Source organism: Diceros bicornis, chromosome 39, assembly GCF_020826845.1.
Source record: "Diceros bicornis minor isolate mBicDic1 chromosome 39, mDicBic1.mat.cur, whole genome shotgun sequence".
Lineage (NCBI taxonomy): Eukaryota > Metazoa > Chordata > Mammalia > Perissodactyla > Rhinocerotidae > Diceros > Diceros bicornis.
The window spans coordinates 25,558,941-25,585,844 of NC_080778.1; the positions used below are offsets into that span (position 1 = coordinate 25,558,941).

Consider the following 26,904-nt stretch of genomic DNA (forward strand, 5'->3'; position numbering starts at 1 on the left):
TTTTTTTTTTTGGTAATCCTCTTCTTTTTTTTTTTTCTGCTGGGAAGGCTTTGTCCTCAGCTAGCACCTGTTGCCAATCTTCCTCTTTTTTTTTCTCTCCCCAAAGCCCCAGTGCGTGGTTATCTATCCTAGTTGTAAGTCCTTCTAGTTCTTCTGTGTGAGCCACCACCACAGCGTGGCTACTGACAGACGGGTGGTGTGGTTCCATGACCAGGAAATGAACCCTGCCTGCTAAAGCAGTGAGAACGCCAAACTTTAACCACTAGGCCATCAGGGCTGACTCTAGGAGTCATTTTTTTTTTTTTTTCTGGTGAGGAAGATGGGCTCTGAGCTAATACCTGTTGTCAAACTTCCTGTTTTTACTTGAGGAAGATGGTCCCTGGGCTAACATCTGTGCCCACCTTCCTTCATTTTGTATGTGGGATGCTGCCACAGCATGGCTTGATGAGTGGTGATTGTCCGTACCTGGGATCCAAACCCGTGAACCTGGGAGGCCAAAGCGGAGTGTGCCAAACTTAACCACTACGCCATCAGGCCAGCCCTTCTAGGGGTCATTTTTGATTGCTCATTTTCGTCACCTCTCACATACAATCCCTCACGGATCTTTGTCAGTAGTATCTCCTCCACTCGTTCTGAATATTTTCATTTTTCTGCATCTCTATTATTACCATCTTAGATCAACTCACCATCACTGCTCACAGACACTAATGCAATAACTTCACGACTGGTCCTCTTGTGTCTCATGTACCCTCCTCTGGTTAATTCTCTATGTGGCAATCAGAATAATTTTTTTAGTACATAAATCAGATCATATTACTTGCCTTGCTTGAAACCTTTCAGGGGTTAACCATTACACTTGAATGACATTTTTAAATCTTCACGCTGTGCCTTAGGGATCTGCACCATCTGACTCTTGCACAACCTCCACCCTCATCCCTGACCTCATCTTTGTCTTGGCAACCACTCCCTGGCGGCCTACATCTTCATTCTGTTTCTCAAGCATACTAAACTCATTGTCTCTTAGGGTCTTTACATAAGCGGTTCTTTTTTATTATGCCTGGAATGATCTTCCATCAGATATTTATTTGGCTGGGTATGTCATAATATGTAGGTCTCACCAAACTTAAATATCAACTCCTCAGACAGGCGTTCCTGACCATCCAATCTAAGTTATTCCTTCCCCAAGTTATGCCATATTCCATTGTCCATTATTTCATTTTCATCATGGAAGTTATCACTCCTTGTTATAATCTTTCTCTCTCCCTCTCTCTCTCTCTGTCGTATCCATCCACTGGGATGGTAAAGTGCATGAGAGTAGGGGCCCTTTTTTGTCTTGCTCAATGTTGTGCTTTCTGTGCCTTAGAATGATGACACTGAATGGCTGGCGTACAGTATGTTCTCAATAAATGTTTGTTGATTGAGTAATTTGAAAAGTATTTTAAAAGACTATTCTAGAAGTGTGTAAAAGATTCTTTGGGAGCTTAGAGCAAGAATATATAGTTTAATTCCCCCAGAAAGTAATGCTTGAACTGCCCTCAAGGGATTAGTTGAAACTAAAGCAGCTGATTGGGGTAGGGAAGCCAACTCAGAGAATAAGAATTCTCTTAGCGTGGAAGGGGAAGAGAGCAGGGTGTACTCGCAGAAGCATGCATGATTCTACATGACTAGATCGTGTGCTGCGGGATTCTGGAGGAGGGACGAGTGTGGGGTGCAGGGGTAAGCAGGAGCCGCGTAGACAAAGGCCTTTTAGGCCACGTTAAGGAATTTTCACAACTTCCTCACAGTGATAGAATGTCATTGACGGATTTCAGACAGGGAGACAATCTTATCTTAACAGTCTTATGATTTTGGAAGATCACTCGGAGCAGTAGAGCAGATGGCAGGACTGAAGCAGGAGGACTGGTTTGTGTGGTATTGCGGACAGGTTTGGCAAGGGCTTCTACAGAGGAGGAGGTGGTGATAAGAATGGAGAAAAGGTAATCTACTGCAGTAAGAGGAGATAGGATCAAAGGGACATAGAGTTTTACTTGACGAGTGTCTCAAGGAGAGAGACTTGGTCATCCTCAATTTTCTAACTTGACTGCTAAGTAAAAGGTAGTGGCAAGATGTTTGTTTATTGCTTGATTGATTGTTTTTGGACAGGTGTCTGTTAAGCGATGTATACATGGGCCTGGGTATCTGGAGAGAGTTTTGAGCCGGAGCTAATAATTCGAGGGTTATATCCCAGTACTGGTGAACTCAAAAGGTGTCTGTGGTTGCTCACTGAGGAAAGGGTATATAAGATGGCAAGAGCATTAAAAAGGAGTGCTCTGGGGAAGCAACCCTAACTTGCCAACGTTGAGCAGAGGAAAGGGAGTGTTCAAAGGGGTCTGCAAGTAATTTCTATAATAACAAACAGAAACTGGAAAAGGGTGATGTTTTGGAAGCCTCAGGAAGGAGTTTAAAGAGAAAGTAACAATATCGTTAAATTCCAGAGAAGCAAAGTAAGATAAAGACCTATTACACAAATGATAATGTGTGGGAAAGTGCCTGACACTTAAGAGATTCTCAAATACACATTCTTTCCCTGTCGTGGTTGTAACATGCCATCTCCCCTCCCAGACTGATCCTTGAGATTAGGGCCATGTGTTTGATCTGTTTGTTTGTTTATTTATTAATGAGATATAATTGTCATATAACGTTATATGAGTTTCAGGTATACAACATAATGATTCGATATATGTATATACTGCAAAATGATCACCACAATAAGTCTAGTTAACATCCATCACCACACATGGTTGCAAATGTTGTTTTCTTGTGATGAAAACTTTTAAGATCTACTCTCTTAGCAACTTTCAAAGATATAATACAATATTATTAACCAGAGTCACCATGTTGTACATTACATCCCCAGGACATATTTTATAACTAGAAGTTTGTACGTTTTGACCCCGTTCACCCATTTCACTCGCCACCACCCCCAACCCTTGCCTCTGGTGACCACCAACTGTTCTCTGCATCTATCAGTTCATATTTTTTGTGTTTGTTTGTTTGTTTTTAGATTCCACATATGAGTGAAATCGTATGGTATTTGTTTTTTCTCTGTCTGACATTTTACTTAGCATAATGCCCTCAAGGTCCATCCATGTTGTTGGAAATGGAAAAATTACTTCTTTTATATGGCTGAATAATATTCCATTATATATACATACATATATATATATTCCATTGTATATATATTCATACACCGCATTTTCTTTGTCCGTTCATCCATCAATGGGCACGTAGGTTGTTTCCACGTCTTGGCTATTGTAAATAATGCTGCAATGAACATGGGAGTGCATACATCTTTTCAAATTAGTGTTTTAATTTCCTTTGAATAAATACCCAGAAATGGAATTGCTAGATCCTATGGTATTTCTATTTTTAATTTTTTGAGGACTTTTCACACTGTTTTCCATAGTGACTGTACCAGTTTACAATCCCTGCAACAGTGTACAACAGTTCTCTTTTCTCCACATTCTTGCCAAAACTTATTTCGCGTCTTTCGGATGATAGCCATTCTAATAGTGTAAGGTGAAATCTCATTGTGGTTTTGGTTTGCATTTCCCTGATGATTAGTGATGTTGAGCACCTTTGCGTGTCCCTTTGTACCTTTGGCCCTCTGTATGTCTTCTTTGGAAAAATATCTATTCAGATCTACCCATTTATTAATCAGATTGTTTGGGTTTTTTTTTTTGCTATTGAATTGTATCAGTTCTTTATATATTTTGGATATTAACCCCTTATCAGATACATGATTTGCAAATATTTTCTCCCATTCAGTAGGTTGCTTTTTCATTGTGTTGATGGTTTCCTTTGTTGTGCAGAAGCTTTTTAGTTTTATATAGTCTCTCTTCTTTATTTTTGCTTTTATTGCCTTACATTTGGTGTCAAATCCAAAAAAAATCATTGTCAAGACTGATGTTAAGTACCCTACCACCTATGTTTTCTCTAGGAGTTTTATGGTATCAGGTCTTACATTCACGTCTTTTATTGTTTTTTGTAGATTTTTGTGTATGGTATAAAACAATGGTCCAGTATCATTCTTTTGCATGTGGCTGTGCAGTTTTCCCAACACCATTTATTGAAGAGACTATTCCACGTTGTATATTCTTGGCTCCTTTGTCATAAATTAATTGACTGTATATGTGTGGGTTTATTTCTGGGCTCTATATTCCATTCCATTGATCTACTTGTCTGTTTTTATGCCAATATCATACTCTCTTGATTACAATAGCTTTGTATTATAGTTTGAAATCAGGGAGCATGATGCCTCCAGCTTTGTTCTTTCTCAAGATGACTTTGGCTGTTTGGGATCTTTTGTAGTTCCATACAAATTTTAGGATTGTTTGTTCTGTTTCTGTGAAAAATGCCATTGGAATTTTGATAGAGATTGCATTGAATCTGTAGATGGCTTTGGGTAGTATGGACATTTTAACAATATTAATTCTTCCAATCCATGAGCATGGAATATCTTTCCATTTATTTATGTCCTCTTCAATTTGTTTTATCAATGTCCTGTAGTTTTAAGTGTACAAATATTTCACCTCCTTGATTAAATTTATTCCTAGGTATTTTATTCTTTTTGATGTAATTGTAAATGGGATTCTTTTCTTCATTTCTCTTTCTGATAGATCATTATTAGTGTATAGAAATGCAACTGATTTGTGTATATTGATTTTTTATCTTACAATTTTACCAAATTTGTTTCTTAGTTCTAACAGTTTTTTGGTGGTGACATTAGGGTTTTTTATATATAGTATCATGTTATCTGCAAATAGTGAGAGTTTTATTTCTTCCTTTCCAATTTGGATGCGCTTTATTTCTCTTTCTTGCCTAATTGCTCTGGCTAGGACTTCCAATACTATGTTTAATGGAAGTGGTGAGAGGGGGCATCCTGTCTTATTCCTGATCTTAGAGGAAAGATTTTAGCTCTCCACCATTGAGTGTGATGTTAGCTGTGGGCTTGTCATATATGACCTTTATTATGATGAGATACATTCTCTCTATACCCACTTTGTTGAGAGTTTTTATCATAAATGGGTGTTGAATTTTATCAAATGCTTTTTCTGCATCTAACGAGATGATCATATGATTTTTATCCTTCATTTTGTTAATGTGGTATATCACTTTGATTGATTTGTGAATGCTGAACCATCCTCACATTCCAAGAATAAATTTCACTGATCATGGTGTATGATGCTGTTAATGCATTGTTGAATTCAGGTTACTAATATTTTGTTGAGGATTCTTGCATCTATGTTCATCAGGGATTTTGGCCAGCGATTTTCTTTTGTTTTGGTGTCTTTGTCCGGTTTTGGTATCAGGGTAATGCTGACCTCCTTACATGAATTAGGAAGCATTCCCTTCTCTTCTATTTTTGGGAACAGTTTAAGAAGGATTGGTATTAATTCCTTAAATGTTTTGTAGAATTCACCAGTGAAGCCATCTCACCCTGGACTTTTGTTTGTTGGGAGTGTTTTGGTTACTGATTCAATCTTTTTACTAGTAGACAGTCTGTTCAGAATTTCTATTTCTTCATGATTCAGTCTTGGTAGATCGTATGTTTCTAGGAATTTATCCATTTCTTCTAGGTTGTCCAATTTGTTGTATAATTGTTCGTAGTTTGTCTTATGATCCTTTGTATTTCTGTGGTATCAGTTTTAACATCTCTTTCATTTCAGATTTTATTTTTTTGAATCTTCTCTCTTTTTTTCTTTGTAAGTCTAGCTAAAGATTTGCCAATTTTGTTTAAACAATTCTCAGTTTCACTGATCTTTTCTATTGTCTTGTTAGTCTGTATTTCATTTATTTTCACTCTTATCTTTGTTATTTCCTTCTTTCTGCTAATTTTTTTTTTGTTCTTCTTTTCTAGTCCTTCAGGTGTAAACTTAGGTGGTTTGAGATCTTTCTTCTTTCTTCATGTAGACATTTCTCACTATGATCTTCCCTCTTGAAACTGCTTTTGCTGCATCCCACAAATTACGGTAAATTTTATTACCATTCTCGTTTTTCAAGATTATTTTTTAATTTCTCTTTTGATTTCTTTGTTGACCCATTGCTTGTTCACTAGCATGTTGTTTAATCTCCACAGATGTATATTCTGTTGCTTTTGGATAGAATGTTCTGTATGTCTGTTAAGTCCATCTGGTCTAATGTGTCATTCAAGGCCATTGTTTCCTTATTGATTTTCTGTCTGGATGATCTATCCATTTGTTAAAATGGGCTATTAGAGTCCCCTGCTATTATTGTGTTGATGTCTATTTCTCACTTCAGTTCTGTTAATATTTGCTCTAGATATTTAGGTGCTCCTATGTTGGGCATATAAATATTTATATTTACAAATATATTCTCTTGTTGGATTGACCCCTTTATCATCATATAATGACCTTCTTTGTCTCTTATTACAGTCTTTGTCTTAAAGCCTCTTTTGTCTGATGTAACTACTCCAACTTTCTTTTGCTTTCCAATGCATGAAATATCTTTTTACATTCCTTCACTTTCAGTCTGTGCCTACATCTGAAGTGAGTCTCTTTTAGGCAACATATATATGGGTCTTGTTTTTGTTTTTTTTTAATCTTTTCAGCCACTCTGTGTCTTTTGATTAGAGAATTTGGTCCATTAGATTTAAGGTAATTAATTATTGATAGGTGTGTACTTACTGCCATTTTGTTCATTGTTTTCTTTTTCTTTTGTGAGGAAGATCAGCCCTGAGCTAACATTCATGCTAATCCTCCTCTTTTTGCTGAGGAAGACCAGCTCTGAGCTAACATCTATTGCCAATCCTTCTCCTTTTTCTCCCCAAAGCCCCAGTAGATAGTTGTATGTCATAGTTGCACATCCTTCTGGTTGCTGTATGTGGGACATGGCCTCAGCATGGCCAGAGAAGAGGTGCATCGGTGCGTGCCTGGGATCCGAACCTGGGCTGCCAGTAGTGGAGCGCGCGCACTTAACTGCTAAGCCACGGGGCTGCCCTGTTCATTGTTTTCTAGCTGTTTTGTACTTCTTTTGTTCGTTTCTTCTTCTCCTGATCGCTTCCTTTGTGATTTGATTATTTTTCTATAGTGGTGTGCTGACCTTCCTTTCTCTTTATCTTCTGTGTATCTACTATAGGTTTAGCTTTGTGGTTACCTTGAGGCTTATACAAAACAACTTATATTTATAACAATCTATTTAAGGTTGATAACTTAAGTTTGAATTCATTCTAAAGCACTACATTTTTACTTCCACCCAACATTTTGTTTTTGATTTTACAATTTACTTATTTTTATCTCATGTATCCATTAACAAATATTGTAGTTATAGTTATTTTTACTACTTTTGTCCTTTAACTTTCATACTAGCTATATAAGTGATTAACTCACCACATTTACAATGTTAGATTATTCCAAATTTTACTATATATTTACTTTTACCAGGGAGATTGATACTTTTATATGTTTTCCTGACACTAATTAATGCTATTTTGTTTCAGCTTAAGCAAGTTCCTTTAACATTTCTTTCTTTCTTTTTTTTTTGGTGAGGAAGATTGGCCCTAAGCTAACATCTGTTGCCAATCTTCCTCTTTTTGTTGAGGAAGATCAGCCCTGAGCTAACATCTATGCCCATCTTCTTCCGTTTTGCATATGAGGACACTGCCACAGCATGGCCTGATGCGTGGTCCACAGGTTCGTGCCCAGGATCCAAACCTGTGAACCCCAGGCTGCCAAAGCAAAGTGTGTGAGCCTAACCACTATGCCACTGGGCTGGCCCTTACTTTAACATTTCTTTTAAGGTTAATCTAATGGTGATGAACTCTTTTAGCTTTTGCTTGTCTGGAAAACTCTTTACCTCCCCTTCAATTCTGAAGGACAGCTTGTCTGGCAGAGTATTTTTGGTTGGCAGTTTTTTCTTTCAGCACTTTGACTATCCCGTGCCACTCCCTTCTGGCTTGCAAGTTGCTGCTGAAAGATCTGCTGTTAGTCTTATGAGGGTTCCCTTGTACTTAACAAGTTATTTTTCTCTTATTGATTTTAAGATTCTCTTTTTGCCTTACCTTTTGATGTTTTAATCTTAATATGTCTTGATATGGGTCTCTTTGGGTTCATCTTGTTTGAAATCTCTGGGATTCCTGGATCTAAATGTCTGTTTTCTTCCCCAGGTTAGGGAAGTTTTCAGCTATTATTTCTTCAGATAAGTTTTCTTCCCTTTTTTTCCTCTCTTTTCTCTTTCTGGGACCCCTATAATGTGAAGTCCCTTATAAGTCCCTTAAGCTATCTTCACTCTTTTCCATTCTTTTTTTCTTTTTGCTACTCTGATCAGGTGAGTTCCACTGCCCTGTCTTCAAGTTCACTGATCCTTTATTCTACTTCACCTAGTCTGCCGTTGAACCCCTCTATTATATTTTTTCACTTTATTAATTACACCCTTCAGCTCTGTTACTTTATTTGCTACTTTCTTATATTTTCTGTCTCTTTGTTAAAATCTCACTTTGTTTGTCGACTCTTTTCCTAAGCTTGGTGTGCATCTCTATGACCACGATTTTGAACTCTTTATCGGGTAAATAACTTATCTCCATATCATTAAGGTATTTTTCTGAGGTTTTATCTTGTTCTTTTGTTTGGAATATATTCCTTTGTTTCTTCATTTTCCTTGACTTTCTGTATTGATTTCTATGCATTACATAAAACAACCACCTCTGCCACTCTTGAAGAAGTGGCCTCCTATAGGAGATAAACCTTACTGTTCAACCCTGCCCTAGCTCTTGGTTGTCTCTTAAACCTGTGTGATGGTCCAAGCAGCCTACTATATTTTTAGTGGCTCCCAGTGGTTGAAGGTGGGCCAAGACCTGTCAGTGTCCCAAAGGGGAAGAGCTCAATCAGCACCTAGACTCAGGCTGATTGGAAGCCAGACCTCCAGGCAACAGTTTTTAAAGTGTGCAAATTGACTTCTTTCAGAGGAAGACTAAGAGATGGGCATTTCTGTCTGCTCCCTCTGTGCTAAGCCCTGGGATGATATTCATTTAAGAACTATGTCTTTCTGGGGCCGGCCCAGTGGTGTAGTGGTTAAGTTCACATGCTCTGCTTCAGTGGCCTGGGGTTTGCAGGTTTGGATCCCGGGCGTGGACCTACGCACTGCTTATCAAGCCGTGCTGTGGCAGGCCTCCCATATATAAAGTAGAGGAAGATGGGCACAGATGTTAGCCCAGAGTCAATCTTCCTCACCAAAAAGAGGAGGATTGGCAACAGATGTTAGCTCAGGGCTAATCTTCCTCACCAAAGAAAACAAAAAAAAAAAGAACTTTGTCTTTCTTTGCTCCCATCCCATTGAACCAGTGAACTCAAACCGCACTGGCCATCAGAGCCATGCTTTCAAGGGATGTGTTCTCTGGGCTGTAGACACAAAAGCTGGGGCACCAGATGGTTACACAAGCACCTTTCTTGGAGGCACTGACAAGGAAGAGCACAAAAATGGCACCCACCGAAGAGGATTGTAGTTGGCTCCTAGATGTACATTTAATTAGAAGTCTGCCCCTCAGGCCACAGCTGTGAAGATAAGCTAATAGGCCTCTTTCATAGAAAGAATAAGGGTACCTTTCAGTCTGCCGTCTCTGCACTATGCCCTGGCAGGAGTGGTGGGGAGCTGGTTAAGAACCATGTCTCTTGTTTATAACTGTCCTGCAGGACCCATGAGTGCAAGCCCTGCTGACCACTAGAGCTATTTGGTCAAGAGGCATCTCCTGGGTGGCAGCTGCAAAAATCAGGGCACCAGATGTAAAACCTAGGGCACCAGATGTGTACACAAGCTCACCTCCAAGAGATACTGGCCCTCCAGAGAATGGCAGAGGGAGAACATGAAGATAGTGCCCACCCTCCAAGGCCTCTAAAGAGATTACTGTTGTCCCTTAGATGTGTGTTTAATTAGTAGCCAGCCCCTCAGACCAATGTTTTAAGATAAGCAAATGACCTCTTTCACAACCTTTGGATGCTGCCTCTGCACTGGGCCCTGGAGTGGGTGAGTTGTGTGAGCCTTATAAGAACTCTTTCTGAGTTTGCTATAGCCTCATGGATCTTGTGGATGCAAGCTCTGTGGGCTTCCAAAGCTAGGCATCATTTTGGAGGCTCATCTGTTAAGTGCAGGTCTTAAAAGTTGAGGTGCCACATGTGAGCTTCAAACCCTTTGCTCTTCAGGGAGAAGCTCAGGGTTGTGAGTTTCCTCCAATTCCGGGTCACCATGATGGGGGTGGGGTTTGTGGCAACACTGTATCTTAGCCTCTCTTACCATCTAAGTGGGTTTTTTCTCTAGATGTATAGGAGCGGCTCAGCTAGTTTTTGTTTTTTCTCAGAGGAAATTGTTCTGTATGTAGCTGTAGATTTGGTGTGTCCAAGGGAATTGGGGAGTTCAGGATCTTCCCATGTCGCCATCTTGAACTAGAACTCCGTGTCTAGCCTCTTTGCATCAGCAAAGCCCAGCACACAGCAGGCACTCAATCAAACCTCGTTGAATGATTGAATGCCTAATGGCGTTTTTAACTAAAATTTGAAGTAACTATTGGAATTAGTCTTGTGAAATAGCAAGTTGATTTTTTCTGTAGGAAATTTCTTGATATGGAGTAAAAAGCTTAATTTGGAAGCTTAATGTTGTTGTGTTTTATCTAAGCCCAGGATATATGGACAAAGTTTGGGAGCTCTTGAAAGAAATATTACCTGAATTTAAGCTGTCAGATGAATCCAGCTCTGAAAGCAAAATAACAGTGATAGATACCAAATTAAAAGAATCAGGGAAAGAAGTGAAAGATGGCAAAGAATTCAGATCTGAAAGTTCAACAACAACACTAAAGGCACCTGAAAAAAGTGACAAAGTTCCAAAGGGTAAGACATTTTATATCACAATGTTATCCAATATGGATGTTGTATATAAACACTTTACAATCATTGCTGAATTTAATGATTCTTTCTTTTCATTATCATTTATTAGGTGTTGTGCAAATAATTGAGATCCTTCCTTTCTAAGATTTTAGAATTTATAATAGTGTTTACTAATGTTAATTATATTCCATATTTTACTCCCTTTAAAAATCAAAGGCAGTTATATATTTTGATGATACTAAATTAATATAGTATTAATATATAAGGAGACATTAAGTTTTCAATTTCCATCAATCACATCTTTCTTATATGTTATATGTAGAGTAGAATGGATCAAAACAGCAGAGGAGAAATGTTATACTGTTTGTTTCAGAAAATATGAAATGGACACAGATTAGATTATGATTTCCTAACCATTTATTGTAAGGTAGAAGTCCAAATTTGAAAAAAAAATTTCAAGTTATTTTACAAAGTGTAGCATTATTTCTCTTCTTAAAGTGGGGAATATATTGAATAATTATTTAATTTATATTTTCTAAAGTATTTCATATAGCTATACATATGAACAATAATGTTTGTATAGTAAAGTAGAATTAAATACGCTAGAAAATACTAAGCTTTTTTGTATACCTTGATAGCATCTATAATGATCTTTCAAATATTTGTGTTTTATAAAAAATTGATATATTGTCTGAACTATTCTTTATCAAGATCTTATCTACCAGCATTTCCCACAGTATACTGTACAGAAATTTTTACTGTAAATGTTCCTCAAAAATACACTAAAATCAAGTGAGTGATATCTGCCCTTCTTGAAATGACCTAATGTGCATTAATTTATAAAAGAAAGTGAAAAAGGAAGCCTAAACAAATTTGTTTTATCCAATATATCCCAAATTAATCTGAACCTAGAAGCCCTTTCTCATGTATCAGAAATTAACATCCATCCATCCATTCAAATATACTACTTGCTTAGTAGAATACAGATAAGTGTTCCAGGAATTAGTGATAACTTGGTAAACAAAATCAGATGTGGAACTCACCTCCTAGAGCTTATATCTAGTGAGAGAGTCTAACATTAATTAAAAAAAATCATAACCATATACTAAGACATGAGCCTTGAAGGGAAATATATGAAACTATGGGAGTTCATATAGGGCACCTAGTCTGGGACATCAGGGAAGAATTCCTTAAGGAATTTTGAACTGTATTTGCAAAGATAAGAGGAATATCTAGAGAAAGTTGCAGGACTGGGGAAGGGCGAGCATTCTAAGTAGAGAAAATAGCAGATATAAAGGTTATGAGGCAGCAGGAGGAATGACAATGTAGAAGATGTGTTTAGCTGGAGAAGAAGATGTGAGGAATAAAGTGACTTGAGAAGAGCCTGGTAAAGTAGGTAGGAGAGTGATCGTATCAAATCTTCTAGGTCATGCTAAGATTATTGATCTTTATCCTAAGAGCAATTGACAGCTAATGAAGAGTTAAGAATAGAGTCATGATCTAATTCATATTTTCAAAAGGATATTCTGGTTATGTGAAAAGAAAACACTTTGGGGTGGGAGTGGAGTCAGGGACCTTGGGAAGCTCAGTTACATGAGTGGATATAGAAAAAACAGTTTGGAGACTGTCGCATCAGCTCATGTCAGAGATGTTGGTAGCTCGGAGTAGGGTAGTAGAGTAGTCACGGTGGAGTTGCAGATAAGGAGAATGATTTGAGAGATACTTAAAAAGTGAAAAGTGTGGTACCTTTAATTGAGATGGAAAATACTAAAAGAGGAATGGCTTCATGCGGAGAGATCACAAAATGATTTTGACCACATTGAATTTGAAATGCCTTTTAAGAAAATCAATTGGACTTTTCATGTCAGAGGTTTGAGGCTGGTGATATACCTTTGAGAATCACTGAGAAATGCCTGTGAAATTAAACTATGGATGATATTCTCGAGAAGACAGCAGAGAGTGAGAAGATGAGGAGCTTGAGACTGAGCCTTCAAGAAGCTAAACATCTGAGAGCTAGGTACAAAATGATGAGCTGGCAGAGGAGGCTAAGGGATGCAAGAAGAAAACCAGCAGAGCATGTTGCTATTGAAGTCCAAGGAAGAGACTGTTTCAAGGATCAGAGAGAGAGCCCATGTCAAATAGTGAGGGTTGGAATACGATGAGAACACCAAGTTCTCTGTTGGATTTTGTGATGTGGAAGTCATTAGGCAATGGTGAAAAGTGGGAGTGGAAGACATATTGGAGAGGGTTAAGAAGTAAGTGGAGAGTGAAACAATGTACAAACAACCCTGTTAGAAGTTTGTGAAGAACAACAGAGCTACCGAGTGGAAGCTGACAGGGGTATGTGGACCCAGACAGGGTATTTATATTTTTAATCTACCGAGGGAGAACTGAGTATTTTTAAGCGATGATTGAGAGAAGACAGTTGAGATGACAGCAATATTGTAAGTTTCCTGAGCAGGCAGGAAGAGCGGGATGAAGAGAGCCCGGATGCAGGGATTGGCCAACCCAGGGGACCAACAGCTTCTTCATTCTACCAGGTGTTCCCAGGGCATGGAAGAGGATAGATGCAAATGTCAGTGGGTGAACGGGTTCGTTAGGGAGAAGTTGAGGGTTTCTGACAAAAGGCTTCTATTTTCTCTCTTTATAGGCAGTCTATCCATGAGCTGAGAGTGAGGTGGGGGTGAAAGACGAAGGTTCTCATGGTGATTTAAAATAGATATGGCAGAGATTTGCAGAACTAGGGGGGTGTTATCTGCAGTAGGACTCAGCTGCTAATTTTATTCAGAGTGAGGTTTGCTGGATTGGAGGGATGAAATGAGAGAGGAGCGACACATTTATTTAGGGTGTAGGCAAAAACACATTTTGGTAAACACTGTTGCATACTATCCAAATTTCTATGTAAAATCGTATATTTTTTCTATTTATAATTTTTACTATTATTTTATTTCTAAGTTATGAATTCTGAATAGGAGTTTGAAGGCTTTTAAGGTCCTATTTTAAAGTCATACGTGAAATCATATATTGCTATCTAAAATTAATTTTATTGAGTTGTCAAATATTTATAGAAAACCCATAAAATAAAATTCTGATAACTTATTTTCTATATGTTAGTTTCCCAGTTAAGTGTCTCATCCTGTGCTTAAAGTTACAGTTATCTTCACTCTTGTATCTAATATAGATGATAAATCTACTCTAAAAGCTAAGATACAAGACAACTTTACTTTAGAAGCTAAGGAATGTTACAAGTTATTAATGTTATAGTATTTATTTGTGCAAATTAAAAAAGTGAACAATCTGACCAATGGTAATTACAAATTTAGCGGATGACAAAAGAATGAAATGGCAGAAATCTGAAATTTCTGTTTCAGAATTGGAAAGACGTTGTTAGGGAATAAAAAACCTTGGAAGATTTTTTTCTTTAAGTTGAAGGAGAACCTGTTTCATAGAAATGTATATATGAATGGAAATTCAAATGGTGCAATAGTCCTGGGTACAAGGTTTTACTACATAAGTCAGGTTAGCAATAAGATGTTGGTTTGTGGATTTTGGTTGGCATCCAGGCTCCACCAGAAGACATTCTGGAAATAGGAAGTTGCATTTCCTTGAGATGGAGGCCCCAAATAAGGAAGATCTGAGAGGGCTTCACATTTAGAACTCAACTTTAAGTACGTGCTCTGCTGTTCTTTGTTTTTAAGATGATAAAATTAGCCTGACACTATAATTTTATATAAATGAATTATATTTAAATGTCATCTCCATTTACCATAAGATTATCTGTAATCAATAATAAATAATGCTGCATATCTTTCACAGTACATGTCAATTTTCAAAGTTTTCTCTTGCTTTATTTTAATGTTTCTAATTAGAAGTGAGTAGTGTTTGGGGAAATTTGTGGCTATTGTTTTACATTTAAACAATATTATTGCCCTGGCCTTTTTTGCCACATAACTGAATAAAAAATATAGGTATTTTAACTATAAAACAAGATCTTGTAGTTAAAAAATTTATTATGTATTTTTAATATGTTCGACAAAGCAGATGCAAAAGACCTTGGGAAGAAGAGAAGTAAAGATGGAGAAAAGGAAAAGGAAAAATTCAAGTTGTCATTCCACGGTTCAAGACCCTCATCAGATGTGCAATACTCTCTGTCTCTTTCAGACTGTAAGCTCTCAGTCTCCTCGAATAATATTTATTTTAGCTGCTTCCTAAAATGTTGGAAAACTTGGAGCATAGAAAAATATTTTCTTTTGAGACATATCTAAATAAGCTTGTTCAAGGTTGCCCATAATTGCTACTCCTTCAGATGGGTCTGCATCTTGGGGCAAAGTCCTACATGTGAGACAGAAGCCAAGGCTGTCCAAGCTCTTATGGTACAACCATCATGGAGAAGTATTTACAGGAAGGAGGACATATACCAATAAACACATATATTATAATATATAATACATTATAATATAAAATGTATACTAAATAAAATATAATATACATTATATATTCTATGTAATATACATACCTATTAATATATAATCATATTAAATATATAAATAAATATAAATATATAATTATATTCTTATATATAAATATATATTAGTATATATGTCCTCCTCTGTATAAATTATATATATATATATATGTATAAAATCTTTTGCTAAGGCTTTATATTCCTAACCTTGGGTCATCTATCTAGATGCTTGGGTCATCTATCTTGATGCTTACATTGTATAACTTATAATTTAAGTTATAATTCTTAGCTCATCCTTCATTACATGGTTGAAAATATATCCATTTACTTCCAGCACTATGCTTTAGATTTTTTTTTTTTAATTTTTGTTTTCTTTCTTAATACATTATTATGTTTTTGTGAGGACATTTTAATAATTATGGCTTTTTATTTTTACAGAAACATGTCTTGTGGTTTGGTAGAGAAAGGAGTTACTAGTCATTGTATTTTTAATTCTATGTTAAAAATTATTTTCTTGAATTGATGCCTTAAGCAATCTTTTTTTGATAGTGGATGACATAACATCCCCAAAGTTACTGATAATTCGTCATCTTTGTGAAACTAAACCTTTCTCTGAGTTTCTTTCTTTGTAAAAATAAAATAAAGGTGACAATGCCTCTCTTTCTACCAAACTCAGTTAAGTTCAATCTCAAGATATAGAATGTGGTTCAGAGTTTGGGCTGTGGAGTAAAACCGCCTGGGTTCAGATCTCTGCTCCATGAAAAATATACAAAGTTTAAGTTTTAAATGTAAAAATATGTTTTTGTAAGTTTGACATATTTCATATCTTAATCCATTCTAGTGAGATCCTGGGCTCATATCAAATTTATAATTTGCAGCTCTAAAGGTATTATTCTTCAATAAACATATTATCTAATATAGTTAAATGTAAGTGCTTGAATTTGTAAAGGAATAAAAGAAAAATTTTAATTAAGAATAAAGATAATAAAGGAAAATAAATTCTGTTATTTTGCTCAGAATCTTTAAAGAACAAAAGAATACTGAATTGAATATAGTAATTTCAGGGATGTTAAGAAACACGTAAATAACTAAGTGATGCTCAGAACCAAATTCTATAAGCATTAAACATTCCAAACTAAGTTACTTATCTTTTCCTTTTTCATGGGAGGACTCATTTATGTTTTTTTTTTCCCCCTTGAAATAACATAGAAACTCCTGGACTTTTTAGAATTCAAAATAAAGATTCTATTTATGAAAGCTAAGGAAAGTCTCAATTTTAAAATCATTCATTTTAACATAGTCATTTGTAGACCATTCTAAGTTACATGGACTGATAGCTAGTAAGTTTATGTGATAACATTTTTACAGTAAAGTAACGTGATTTTCTGAGCAATTAATGTTACTATTATGAAAGTAAAACTAATGAGACATTCTATAAAATAGGTGTACATTTGAGATTTGACATTTATTAAATACATTTAGAGTCATTTACCTGTTTTTCACCAGCAAAGATAAGTTCATTAAGGACTTGGAAGAATCTGGGAGGGCCAGTGACAGACCTACTTTGGCTAGAATTTCCATGACACAATATATGTTTGTTTTTACAGGTTCTTCGGGAATACAGTCCCCTCACATGGTTGTGTATGCTACCTTTACACCTCTCTATTTGTTTGAAAAGAAGATCTTTTCGTTAGAGAAGATGGTAAGCACTCAAGGGCAGGAACTGCAGTATCATTGACAGTGTGTGTGTGTGTGTCTGATTATTTGTTGCGGTACAAGGTATACCAGAATTTAATTAAAATGCTACTCCTGGATTTCAGTCTCATTATGCTTAAAATTAGGCGCTTGAACGTAGGGACCTATAACATCCAAAATTATCTTAGATGATTGCAATAGTTCCGTCTAAAAGACGAAAGGATGTAGTCTCATATATTTTTATCAATTCCTTCCGTGACAAGCAAAAGAAAAGGCATATAAATTATATATTTCAGTAAGAATCATTTCTAAATAATAATAAATCACCTTTCCATAAACAGATTGTACATATTTTCTTAACTAAGATGATTTAAATGAACTCACATCCAGAGCTGGTAAACCATGGCTGTAACCTCCTTGTATCCTAGAATAATATGCCCCAAAAATGTTAATTGCTTTTTTCTTATTAATCTAAAAACTTACAGAAAATTTAGAAAATATAGACAAAGGGAATGAAATTAAAATAGTCATAGTATAATTACCTAGATATAGGTACTGTTAACATTTTGGCATATATTCTTTGGGTTTTTTTCTTCTGAACGTATAGTCTGTGTGTGTGTGTATATATATATATATACATATCTGTGTGTGTATATATATACTTTTATTACACAGCGGAATTAAATTTTACGTTCTGTTTGGAAACCAACTTTTTCACTTGACACTGTATCAGTACCATTTGTCCATGATGTTAAATATTTGACAAAATAATATTCAGTAGTTGCATGGACAGTATGGGTTTCCCATCATTTTTTAAGTTATCTTTTGTTCTTGGACATAAAAATCATTTTTCTCCTTCTCTTACGAACGGGCAGCCCACCAGATTCCTCTTCAATCTACCTATGGTAATGCCCTATTGCATTTGGAGTTTATTGAATGCTAACCCTGTGGGGGACTTTTAGACATCTACCACTTTATTTGTAGAATTCCATATGTTATGAAATCACTACATTAAAGTATAAGAAGACTAGATGGTTCAATGATATAATTATGTGTTGAAATGTTCATTTGGTTGGTTAGGAACAGCGAGTCTAAGAATTCAATGGAAGTTTGGTTGAAATGTGAATACCTCAATTGGATGATTGTTGTGCTTTGCTGTGTAGATTACTTCTGTCGTCTAGATGATTTAACCAAGGGGCATAATGTTATCATTACTTCTTCCTTCTTCTTCCTCTCTCCCCTTCTTCTTCTTCCTCTTCCTTCTTCCTTTTTGGATAGAAACCATTCTTTCCTGCAGAAGTCTGCCATATAACAGGGGTAATATTGTCAAGGCAGTAGGACATAATGTGCCACTATGAACGTAAAGATAGTGGCAGTTTCTCTGTTTTAATTCAAAGTTAATTAACTTTAGTCATGATTAAATCCAAGTCTGCTTCCAAGGCCTCTGTCCAACTTGAGTCTCTTGTGAAGATTCAAGCTGGCCATCTCAGCCCTAGTTTTTTTTTTAAATCTCTTTACAAGGCACTGGCCGAGGTGCTGTCTTAAATATTCCAGAGAGACTAAACGTTCTAACACTGGACAACAAAACACATGAGCTGTGCTTTGTGGAGTGCCATTGTCTCATGTATGGGAAGTACTTAAACACTTTTTAAAACTACAAAATATACGTATGGGATGAATGCATTACCAAAAAAAGGGGCGCAAGATAATCCATTTGAGCTTTTGGCTGTCCTACTGGAAAACTAACATTTAAACACAAAGTTAGTTCTGATTTAAAAGACAAAAAACTCACGTGCTTATTCATTAATTCAACCGATGTTTATTAATTATCTATTACATGCTAAACAATGCTCTGAGGACACCATGATGAGAAAGATTAACATGGTCCCTCCTCACAAAGTTCAAGTCCAATGAGGAAGGCAGACAAGCAATAAAGTTAAACAATTGGTATAACAGAGGGCATACAAGATGCCTGGCATATGGTAGACGTAGTGTTCAAATACTGCATGTTCGGTGAGTGACCAAATGAAGGAATGAATTAATGAGTGGAAAAATGAATATATCACACATAGCGGAAATACATATTTCTGTCTAGTGGTTGACTAGGGACGTCTCCCCAAAGGGAGAAATGTTTAAGCTATGGCTTTAAGAAGTTAGCTTAGTAAATAGGAAAACTTGTGCTTGAAACGGAGGGAAGCTTATGTTGGAAAGTGTAGAGGTGAAGGAGAGCCCATTGGGTTCAGGGAACTACTAGATGTTGAATAGATTGCAAGAGGAGAAGTCTTAGAGGCAGCTTGAGATGTGGGAGGGAGTCACGACATAAAGAATATTATAAATCCTCCCTGTGAGGGATGAAAATGACTTACGGGGCCCAGGAATTAGCCGAGTGTCTGTAACAGTAATTAAATGAGCCTCAAGGCTGTAATGAACTGACTATAGTTCACCGACTCCCTGACTTGCCTACTGATTATTTTATATTAGCTGCTAGGATGATCTAGTTCTGGTAAAAATCGGAATATAACGGAGATATAATGTTTTAAAGATAAATCAACAGCAAAAAACTTTTGTTCTAACGGAATTTTGTTCAATGGAGTACATTGCTAGAAATTATAGCCCCAAAGACAATGAGACCAATATGTAAAATAAAGTCAATATCTAACATTAATTTAAAGAATTGGTGAAGAACATGAGAAAACAACAAAACTTGGGGAGAAACATGGTGTCATGAATTACCCCCAGGTTGTCCCCCATCCCCTTGCTGTTGGACATTCTAAATAGTTTTAGTTTTATTTAAATGGGTGATCTGGGAGTTCTAAAAAAAGCCCCCCACCTTCCCAGCTCCCCACTTACAGAATGTTTGAGGTGGGATAGGGGAAAGCAGTGAAAGTGCCTTAGGTAAGCAAACTTCTAATTTAAGTCTGACACATGAATTATTCAAACATTTTTTTGAGCGCCTACTCACTATTTCACCAGAATGTTTTATTATTCTAAACCTCTCTCCGTCCATAACTCTAATCTAAGGAAATTTGAGATCCTTTAACAAAGTTTCTCAACATCAAACTGTAACTATTATTAATAGCATTACTTTGTATCATTCAGAGATATTGGGTAGTATGTTGGAAATAAAATGTATGAGAAATTAGCCTACACACCTTAAATCAACTTAGTACTTTTGCTGATTATTTAAACAATACAATAAGTGCTAATACCATACTTAATTATTTGAGATAATACCTTACCTTTACAAAATGCTTTAAATTGTTTTATTTTCTAATACTCTCTAGCTTAAAAAAGAAAGCAAATAGACTACAACTTTGGTTGCGATTGTAAGAAGGAATTGAGATATGTAGACCAAATTTTATGAATAGTAAACTATTTGGAAATGATTCAACTTATAAATATTACTTTGGCTATGACTTCTATTTTGGATCTTAAGTGAAAATTTTACAATGATGTACTTTTTTTTTATTACTATACTGCATCAATAAATTCTCCCATAAATTCCCATTGAAAGATTACTTTCAAGTGTTGGGAAACCTAAAATTTGACAAAGTTGTAGAAAAAGGTTTAGACTTTAGAACATCTATGAAAAAAATTTTTAAGCCACTATAAGGCACAATTCCAGAGATTTCTGAATTTTTTCAGTAAATTGCTAACATTCACGAAAGGGATACAAGGGCTGTGACAATTTTCTCTACTCTTGAATTAGGTGATTTCTTACGGCGTATTTCAGCCGTCTATCAGTAACTAAAGTTCTGCTTAAATATTATTCTGAGTTGTTCCAAAGCCGAGTGGCTTCAGGAGATCTGAACAGGGAAGCATCTGCCTGGGAAATGACTTGATCTGGCAGAACACAGCGCAGCCTCTCTCCTCCGTCCTCCTGTGAATGCCTGCATTGTTAGGAGTGGTCATGGGGATTTCCTGGGGGAGCGGCTGATTGGGAGGCAGGACATAAACCGTACCCAAGGCAACTGTACCTCCTCCTCGACCTGACACCCTAGTGCAGTGGATTTTTCTGAACACTATGTAGCGATTGCTGGTGGTTTAAAAAAAAAACAGCTTTACACGTTAAGCTCTTGTATCAAAGCTTTAACCTGTAAAAATAATAGTTGATTAATTTTGGACCAAAACTGATGCTAAGATTTTTGCAATCTCATGGAATCCTAAACTTTTACCTAAAAAGTGGCTTCTCTTTCTAGTTTCTCATTTTTTAAATAAGGAAATGAAAAAATTTAAAGAAAAATTAAAAGATGGAAAGAAATACAAGGGTAATACTGCTTATTTAAGGGAGGTGGAAACATGGGCAGTTATTTTTTCTTTATTAGCACTATATGTCTATAGTGGTGAGAGTATTTTTACAATGACAAAAAGTATTATTTTAAATGCATGAGGCAATTGCAAGAATCCTTTTAAATGTGCCTTGCCCCTTGTAGGCCGATTCTGCTGAGAAGCTGAGAGAATATGGGCTTTCCCACATCTGTAGCCATCCCGTGCTGGTGACCAGAACCAGATCTTGCCCCCTGATAGCACCTCCGAAATCACCTCTTGTCCCTCCCTGGAAACTCATCCGTCAAAAAAAAGAAACTGTTATAACAGATGAAGCTCAAGGTATGGTTCATGTTGTCTGAAAATCTTTCTAATTAATATTTCTCTGTACAAAGGTCTAATAGTTCCATTTGTAATGAAAGATAAGTCTCAAGGCAAACCACTCAACATTACACCTGCAGCCCACATTTCACTTTATATCCAAATTTCATGTCTTTAAAGGATTAGTTCTCCACATCTCAGAAGTTTGGTTCACATCTAAGCTGACCGGATATATCAAGGCCAGTCTTTGGGTGATAGCATTGTTATTATTATTGTGATAAAAAAGTGGTTTGTAACAAATACTCTAGAAACTTAAATAGCATAAGTTAAGGCACTGGAGTGAATTTCTAATGTGGTAATCACTCTATGGTACCCTGTAGGACGCAATCTTTGAATTAACTGATTTCTATTTAGAACTCCTGTGAGAATTGAACTGCTTCCCTGGACTGGCTCCTGTGTCAATATTGTCACACAGCCACAGGCATGGCAGTTTTCCTCAGAAATAAGCAGGCTCACACCGGCCGAGAGTGGGGCTGAGGGACTTTCCCACCTTGTTTTTATTCTCATGGTTCTTTTCTAAATTCCTCACAATCCACGTCTAATTCTTTACTCCTTCAATCTTTTTCTCTACAAGTCTTCATTCTTACTCCTTTTTCCACGAGCCCCAAGTCTGGATGGAAGACAGACCAAGATGGCACGAGAAGAAATGAGCAAGACCATAAATCAAAAATCCATTTGAAAGCAGAATCGCAAACACGAGAAGAGAGGACTAAAAAAAAAAAAAACCTCACTAATAATTAAAAAATTTCAACCTAGCAAAATAACTCATAATTTGTTTATGTTTATTCAACATACGTATACCCTTTCCCTAGCTAATTTAGTTCTCGAAGTTTTTAATGAAGGATGATAGAGAATTGGAGTGCTATGGATTATATATACATACGTATGTGTGTGTATCTATACATAATATAAATATATGTTTCTCATTCTAAAAAGCTTAAATTATGTTTAATAATAACAAAAACTATTTTGTTATGTTCTTTTGTGTTCATTTCCTTACTTTTGCATTTTCTCCCTCTGTCTTTTCTAATATCTCATTATTTTCTGGCTTCATCCAGCAACAGTACACCACATTCTAGAGGTTAATGCACTGGGGCTGTGTTCACCGCCTGTCACCTGAATGAACAATGAAGGCAAAGCCACAATGAACATACCTCATGCTGGTTTACTGAAGGCATCACTCTGAGGCTTATAAATATGCTTTAAGCATTTGGTCCCTTGCACCATGGCTTGTACCCCTATTGGTGGTGTTTGCTGTGGCTCCTGATACCAGTTTAAGTGTTGTTGATCTTTCATTGCAGGTGACGAGAGAACCATATCTTGGTCACAGTGTAATACATAAGTCTCAGCGGTCCTCAGGATCCTAAACTGCAATAGCCACACAGATTGGACTACATACCTTTTCCTTGCCTCCTACTTCCATCCATAATTCCCACATTTTTAAAATATAAATAACAACTGTTAACCATGCAATTTTCCTCACATTTGCTTTCTGATTCAGCCAGGACAGCTGGCAGCAAAGATTTCTCTAGCATAACATGTTTTATTCTTGCCAGAAAAGAACAAAGATGAAAGAAATGTCTGGTTTGGGTGGAGAGGAGAAATGGCCAGTTTGTTTTTCATTTAGGCGTGTCTCCCGCTCTCCGTGCTGCTTGATTATTTCAGTCATTTCTTTACATTCCTTGAGTGTCTGCAGTGGGCTGTTGGTGCTAAGAAAGTGTCACATGATGCCCCAAAGGAAAGAAAATCTTTTACAGTCACGCGCCACATAACGATGTTTTGGTCAACGATGGACCACATAGACTACAGTGGTCCCATAAGATGAATACCATATAGCCTAGGTGTGTAGTAGGCTCTACCATCTAGGGTTGTGTAGGTACACAACAATGTACCTACATTGTTCGCTCAACAATGACATCATCTAACGACACATTTCTCAGAACGTATCCCTACGTTAAGCAACGCATGACTGTACTTTTAAACTCTATATTTCAGTGAAATGCATAGAGCCACACTTAAAACAGCTGTTCATTCAAGAGCATCAAGGAGTAGCTGGATGAAAGGAAAAATGTTGAACATACAGCTATTTCCTGATTTCACTACTGCTTGTTGTGTAATTCTGTGTAAGTGACTGCTTTTGTCAGCTGGGGAAGAAAATCTAAGGATTGGTGCCATTCCATGATTGCAGTGACCCACCTCGAGTCTCACCACGTAATTGTCTTTATTCTCTCTATTGGGTTTAATATTTAAAGTGAAAATTAACAGAAGATCAATTTAGAGGTTACCCCAGAACAAGCACAGAAAAGTCATGTGCACTGTGTCAGAGCCTCACTTTTTTCCCTCCAGTGGGCATCTTTCCACCACTGCGGGAGCATTTGTTAAAATAATCCTCCACACTGTTTAATGTCAGTGTCCACCATGTTAGTGCATGGGCTGTGTCCCATATCCACCGAGAATTTCTTACTGCTAGGTCAGCTTGAGACTCCCTCAGGAGCGTGCACCCATGCTCCTTGACTAGCTGCCTTCTTTTCTACTCATGATCTTTACTTTGTTGCATATTCTGTTCTTCCACTGCTATTGAGTGAATCAGTCCACATTTCCTCTTCACATCCTGAGCAATAGTGTGATAGAGGTTAACTAAGAGAACACACGTTTCAGTAAAACACTTATAGAAAGTCATTCCTGTACTTGAAACAGAAGCAAACGCCAAGCAGTAACTCCTGAAGACATTGCTGACTTTCTCCATCGGGACTTCATTGTGTTACGTAGTAAATCTGGAAAGCAGCTGAGGAGTAGACTAAAGAAATCTAACACTGGCAGGATCCATCAAGCTTTTTCAATTAAAAAAAAAAAAAAAGCCTTATGTGTCCTAGTACATTCCTATTTAACTCTCTTTAAATTTGTTGGGAAAATAGTAATCTAATGAGAACTGCATTAAATTGTTAAGTTTCGCATGTAATCTTGGAAGATTTTTTAAAAAGTACATCACACTGCCTGTTTCTTTTTAGAACCAATAATAAAGAAACCTGAACAGTTTCTCGAGATTTCAAGTCCGTTTTTGAATTATAGAATGTCTCCATTTAAAATTCCAACAGAAACGTAAGTCCATAGCATTCTTTCCCACAAATGCATCTTGTTCTCAAAAGAAGTATTTTGTGATTTGTGTGGCTAAAAATAACACTAAATGGGAGCATTTTGAAGAATATTCATTTAACAAAAAGGCCAAATATGTATGAAACATACTAAAGGATAGTTCCTTGATCTGGTATAGCTTATGATTTTGCTAATCCACTTATCTCACAAACATTTTCTGGGCTGCTTTTATGGGTGAGTGTTATGGGCTCAGTGTTTATGTTCCCTTAAAACTCATCTGTTGAAGCCCTAACCCCAGTGTGGCTGTATTTGGAGATGGGGCCTCCAAGGAAGTAAGTACAGCTAAATGAGGTCGTAAGATTAGTGTCCCCAGAGGACTCTCTCTTCTTCTCTCCATGTGCTGAGGCAAGACAATGTGAGGACACAGTGAAAGGGCAGCTGGCTGCAACCAGGAAGAGACTCCTCACCAGAAACTGCCCAGGCTGGCGCTCTGATCTCGGACTTCCAGCCTCCAGAACTGTGAGAAAAAAACTGCTGTTGTTTAAGCCCCCCAGCCTGTGGTATTTGGTTATGGCCACCCTAGAAAACTAACACAGCAAGGCACTAGATTTCACGTGGAGATAAAAAGATAACACACTTGTCTTGACCCATATAGATACCAGCTTCTGGAGGAAGCCAGATATTAAGTAAATGATTACAATAAAATGGAATAATTGCCATGACAAAGGCATGTCACAAGCTCTGTGGTTGTAAAGCCCTCAAAGAACCTATTTTGCAGAAACAATTAGAACCCTGAATAGAGGCGTCCTGATGTCAGTGATGGTGAAGGAGGTGGAAGAATGTGCCGTCAGCCTGTGACACAGGTGACTCTCCTTCTGGGTGTCATGCCTCGTCATCTTCCTGGTGGAAGTGTTTGAGGTCTCACCTTGCCTCTCTTCCTCCATCATCATCTTCAATTTAAAGTTGCACTTCAGAGCCTCAACGGAGGCCTTACCTGAGGCCAGTGTTGGAGTGGCTGCTGTGAAGGCGACTGGATAGTTACATCATAGGAAAACCAAAGGCAAATGTAATACAATAATATGTTGATATAAAGAAAGAAATTCTGCTCCCAAAATCAACATGGATGAATCTCACACACAAAAAATGGACCAAAGAAATCTGGTATAAAAAGTACATGGGGGTTGGCCCGGTGGCGTAATGGTTAAGTTCATGCACTCTGCTTTGGCAGCCCAGGTTGGGATCCTAGGCACGGATCTATGCACCGCTTATCAAGCTGTGCTGTGGTGCATATAAAGCGTCCAATATAAAGTGGAGGAAGATGGGCACGGATGTTAGCCCAGGGCTAATCTTCCTCAGCAAAAAGAGGAGGATTGGCAACAGATGTTAGCTCAGGGCTAATCTTCACCAAAAAAAAAAAAAGTACATTGTTTGCTTTTTATTATTCTATTTTATACACTGAGAAATGAAAAATAAAAAGCAATATATGGTGTTGGAAGTCACGATAATGATTATCTTTGGTGAGGAGTAATGGCCGTGATTGGGGGATGTATCTGGCAGGGCTGTGGGGTCCTAGTCATATCAGTATCCCCTGATCTGAATAATGGTGATATGGCCATTTTTACTTTGTGATTTTTCAACAAGTTTTACATTGATGGATTTGTGTACTTTTTTGAATGTATTTCAAACTTCAATAAAACTTTAGTAAAATGTTTGAATGGCGTATATTATAGGTCACACATACAATGACCATTAGACATGGTTTAGCCTTCTCTCGGCTATATTAAAATCTATGACAGGAGTATAAGCTGATGAAGAAAAGCAGTCAAAATTCAGATCAGAAGCCTGTTCATTATACTGTCCTATTTTTAAAGCCTCTTTATGTCATAGCCAGTTAATTTACATTTTATGAACTCTATGAAAGTTGAAAATATTAGAGATATTCTTCAAATCTTTTACCTTTAAGGCTCTTGTCATTTCTAGACATCAATGACTGAACATTCAAAAGCGTGTGAGGAGAGACCCCTGGGCAGCCCTAGTAGACAGACGTTGGCAGTTAGCGATGTCAAGCCATGAGGGACAGCTTTGTAACAGAAAAGACAATTTACTGCTACTTTGGTTTTAAAAATTTGTTAC

At 36.9% G+C, this 26,904-nt stretch overlaps 1 protein-coding gene across 1 annotated transcript in view; it reads left to right on the plus strand.

Annotated features, from left to right (window-relative positions):
- Nucleotides 1–26,904, plus strand: part of ADGB (androglobin) — a 174,620-nt gene that overhangs the window by 55,060 nt on the left and 92,656 nt on the right. Inside the window, exons 8-12 of the mRNA XM_058534238.1 lie at nt 10,663–10,874; nt 14,910–15,035; nt 16,944–17,038; nt 21,465–21,639; nt 24,687–24,777. Of these exons, the coding sequence (XP_058390221.1) occupies nt 10,663–10,874; nt 14,910–15,035; nt 16,944–17,038; nt 21,465–21,639; nt 24,687–24,777 (699 nt within the window). The remainder of the gene's footprint in view (nt 1–10,662; nt 10,875–14,909; nt 15,036–16,943; nt 17,039–21,464; nt 21,640–24,686; nt 24,778–26,904) is intronic.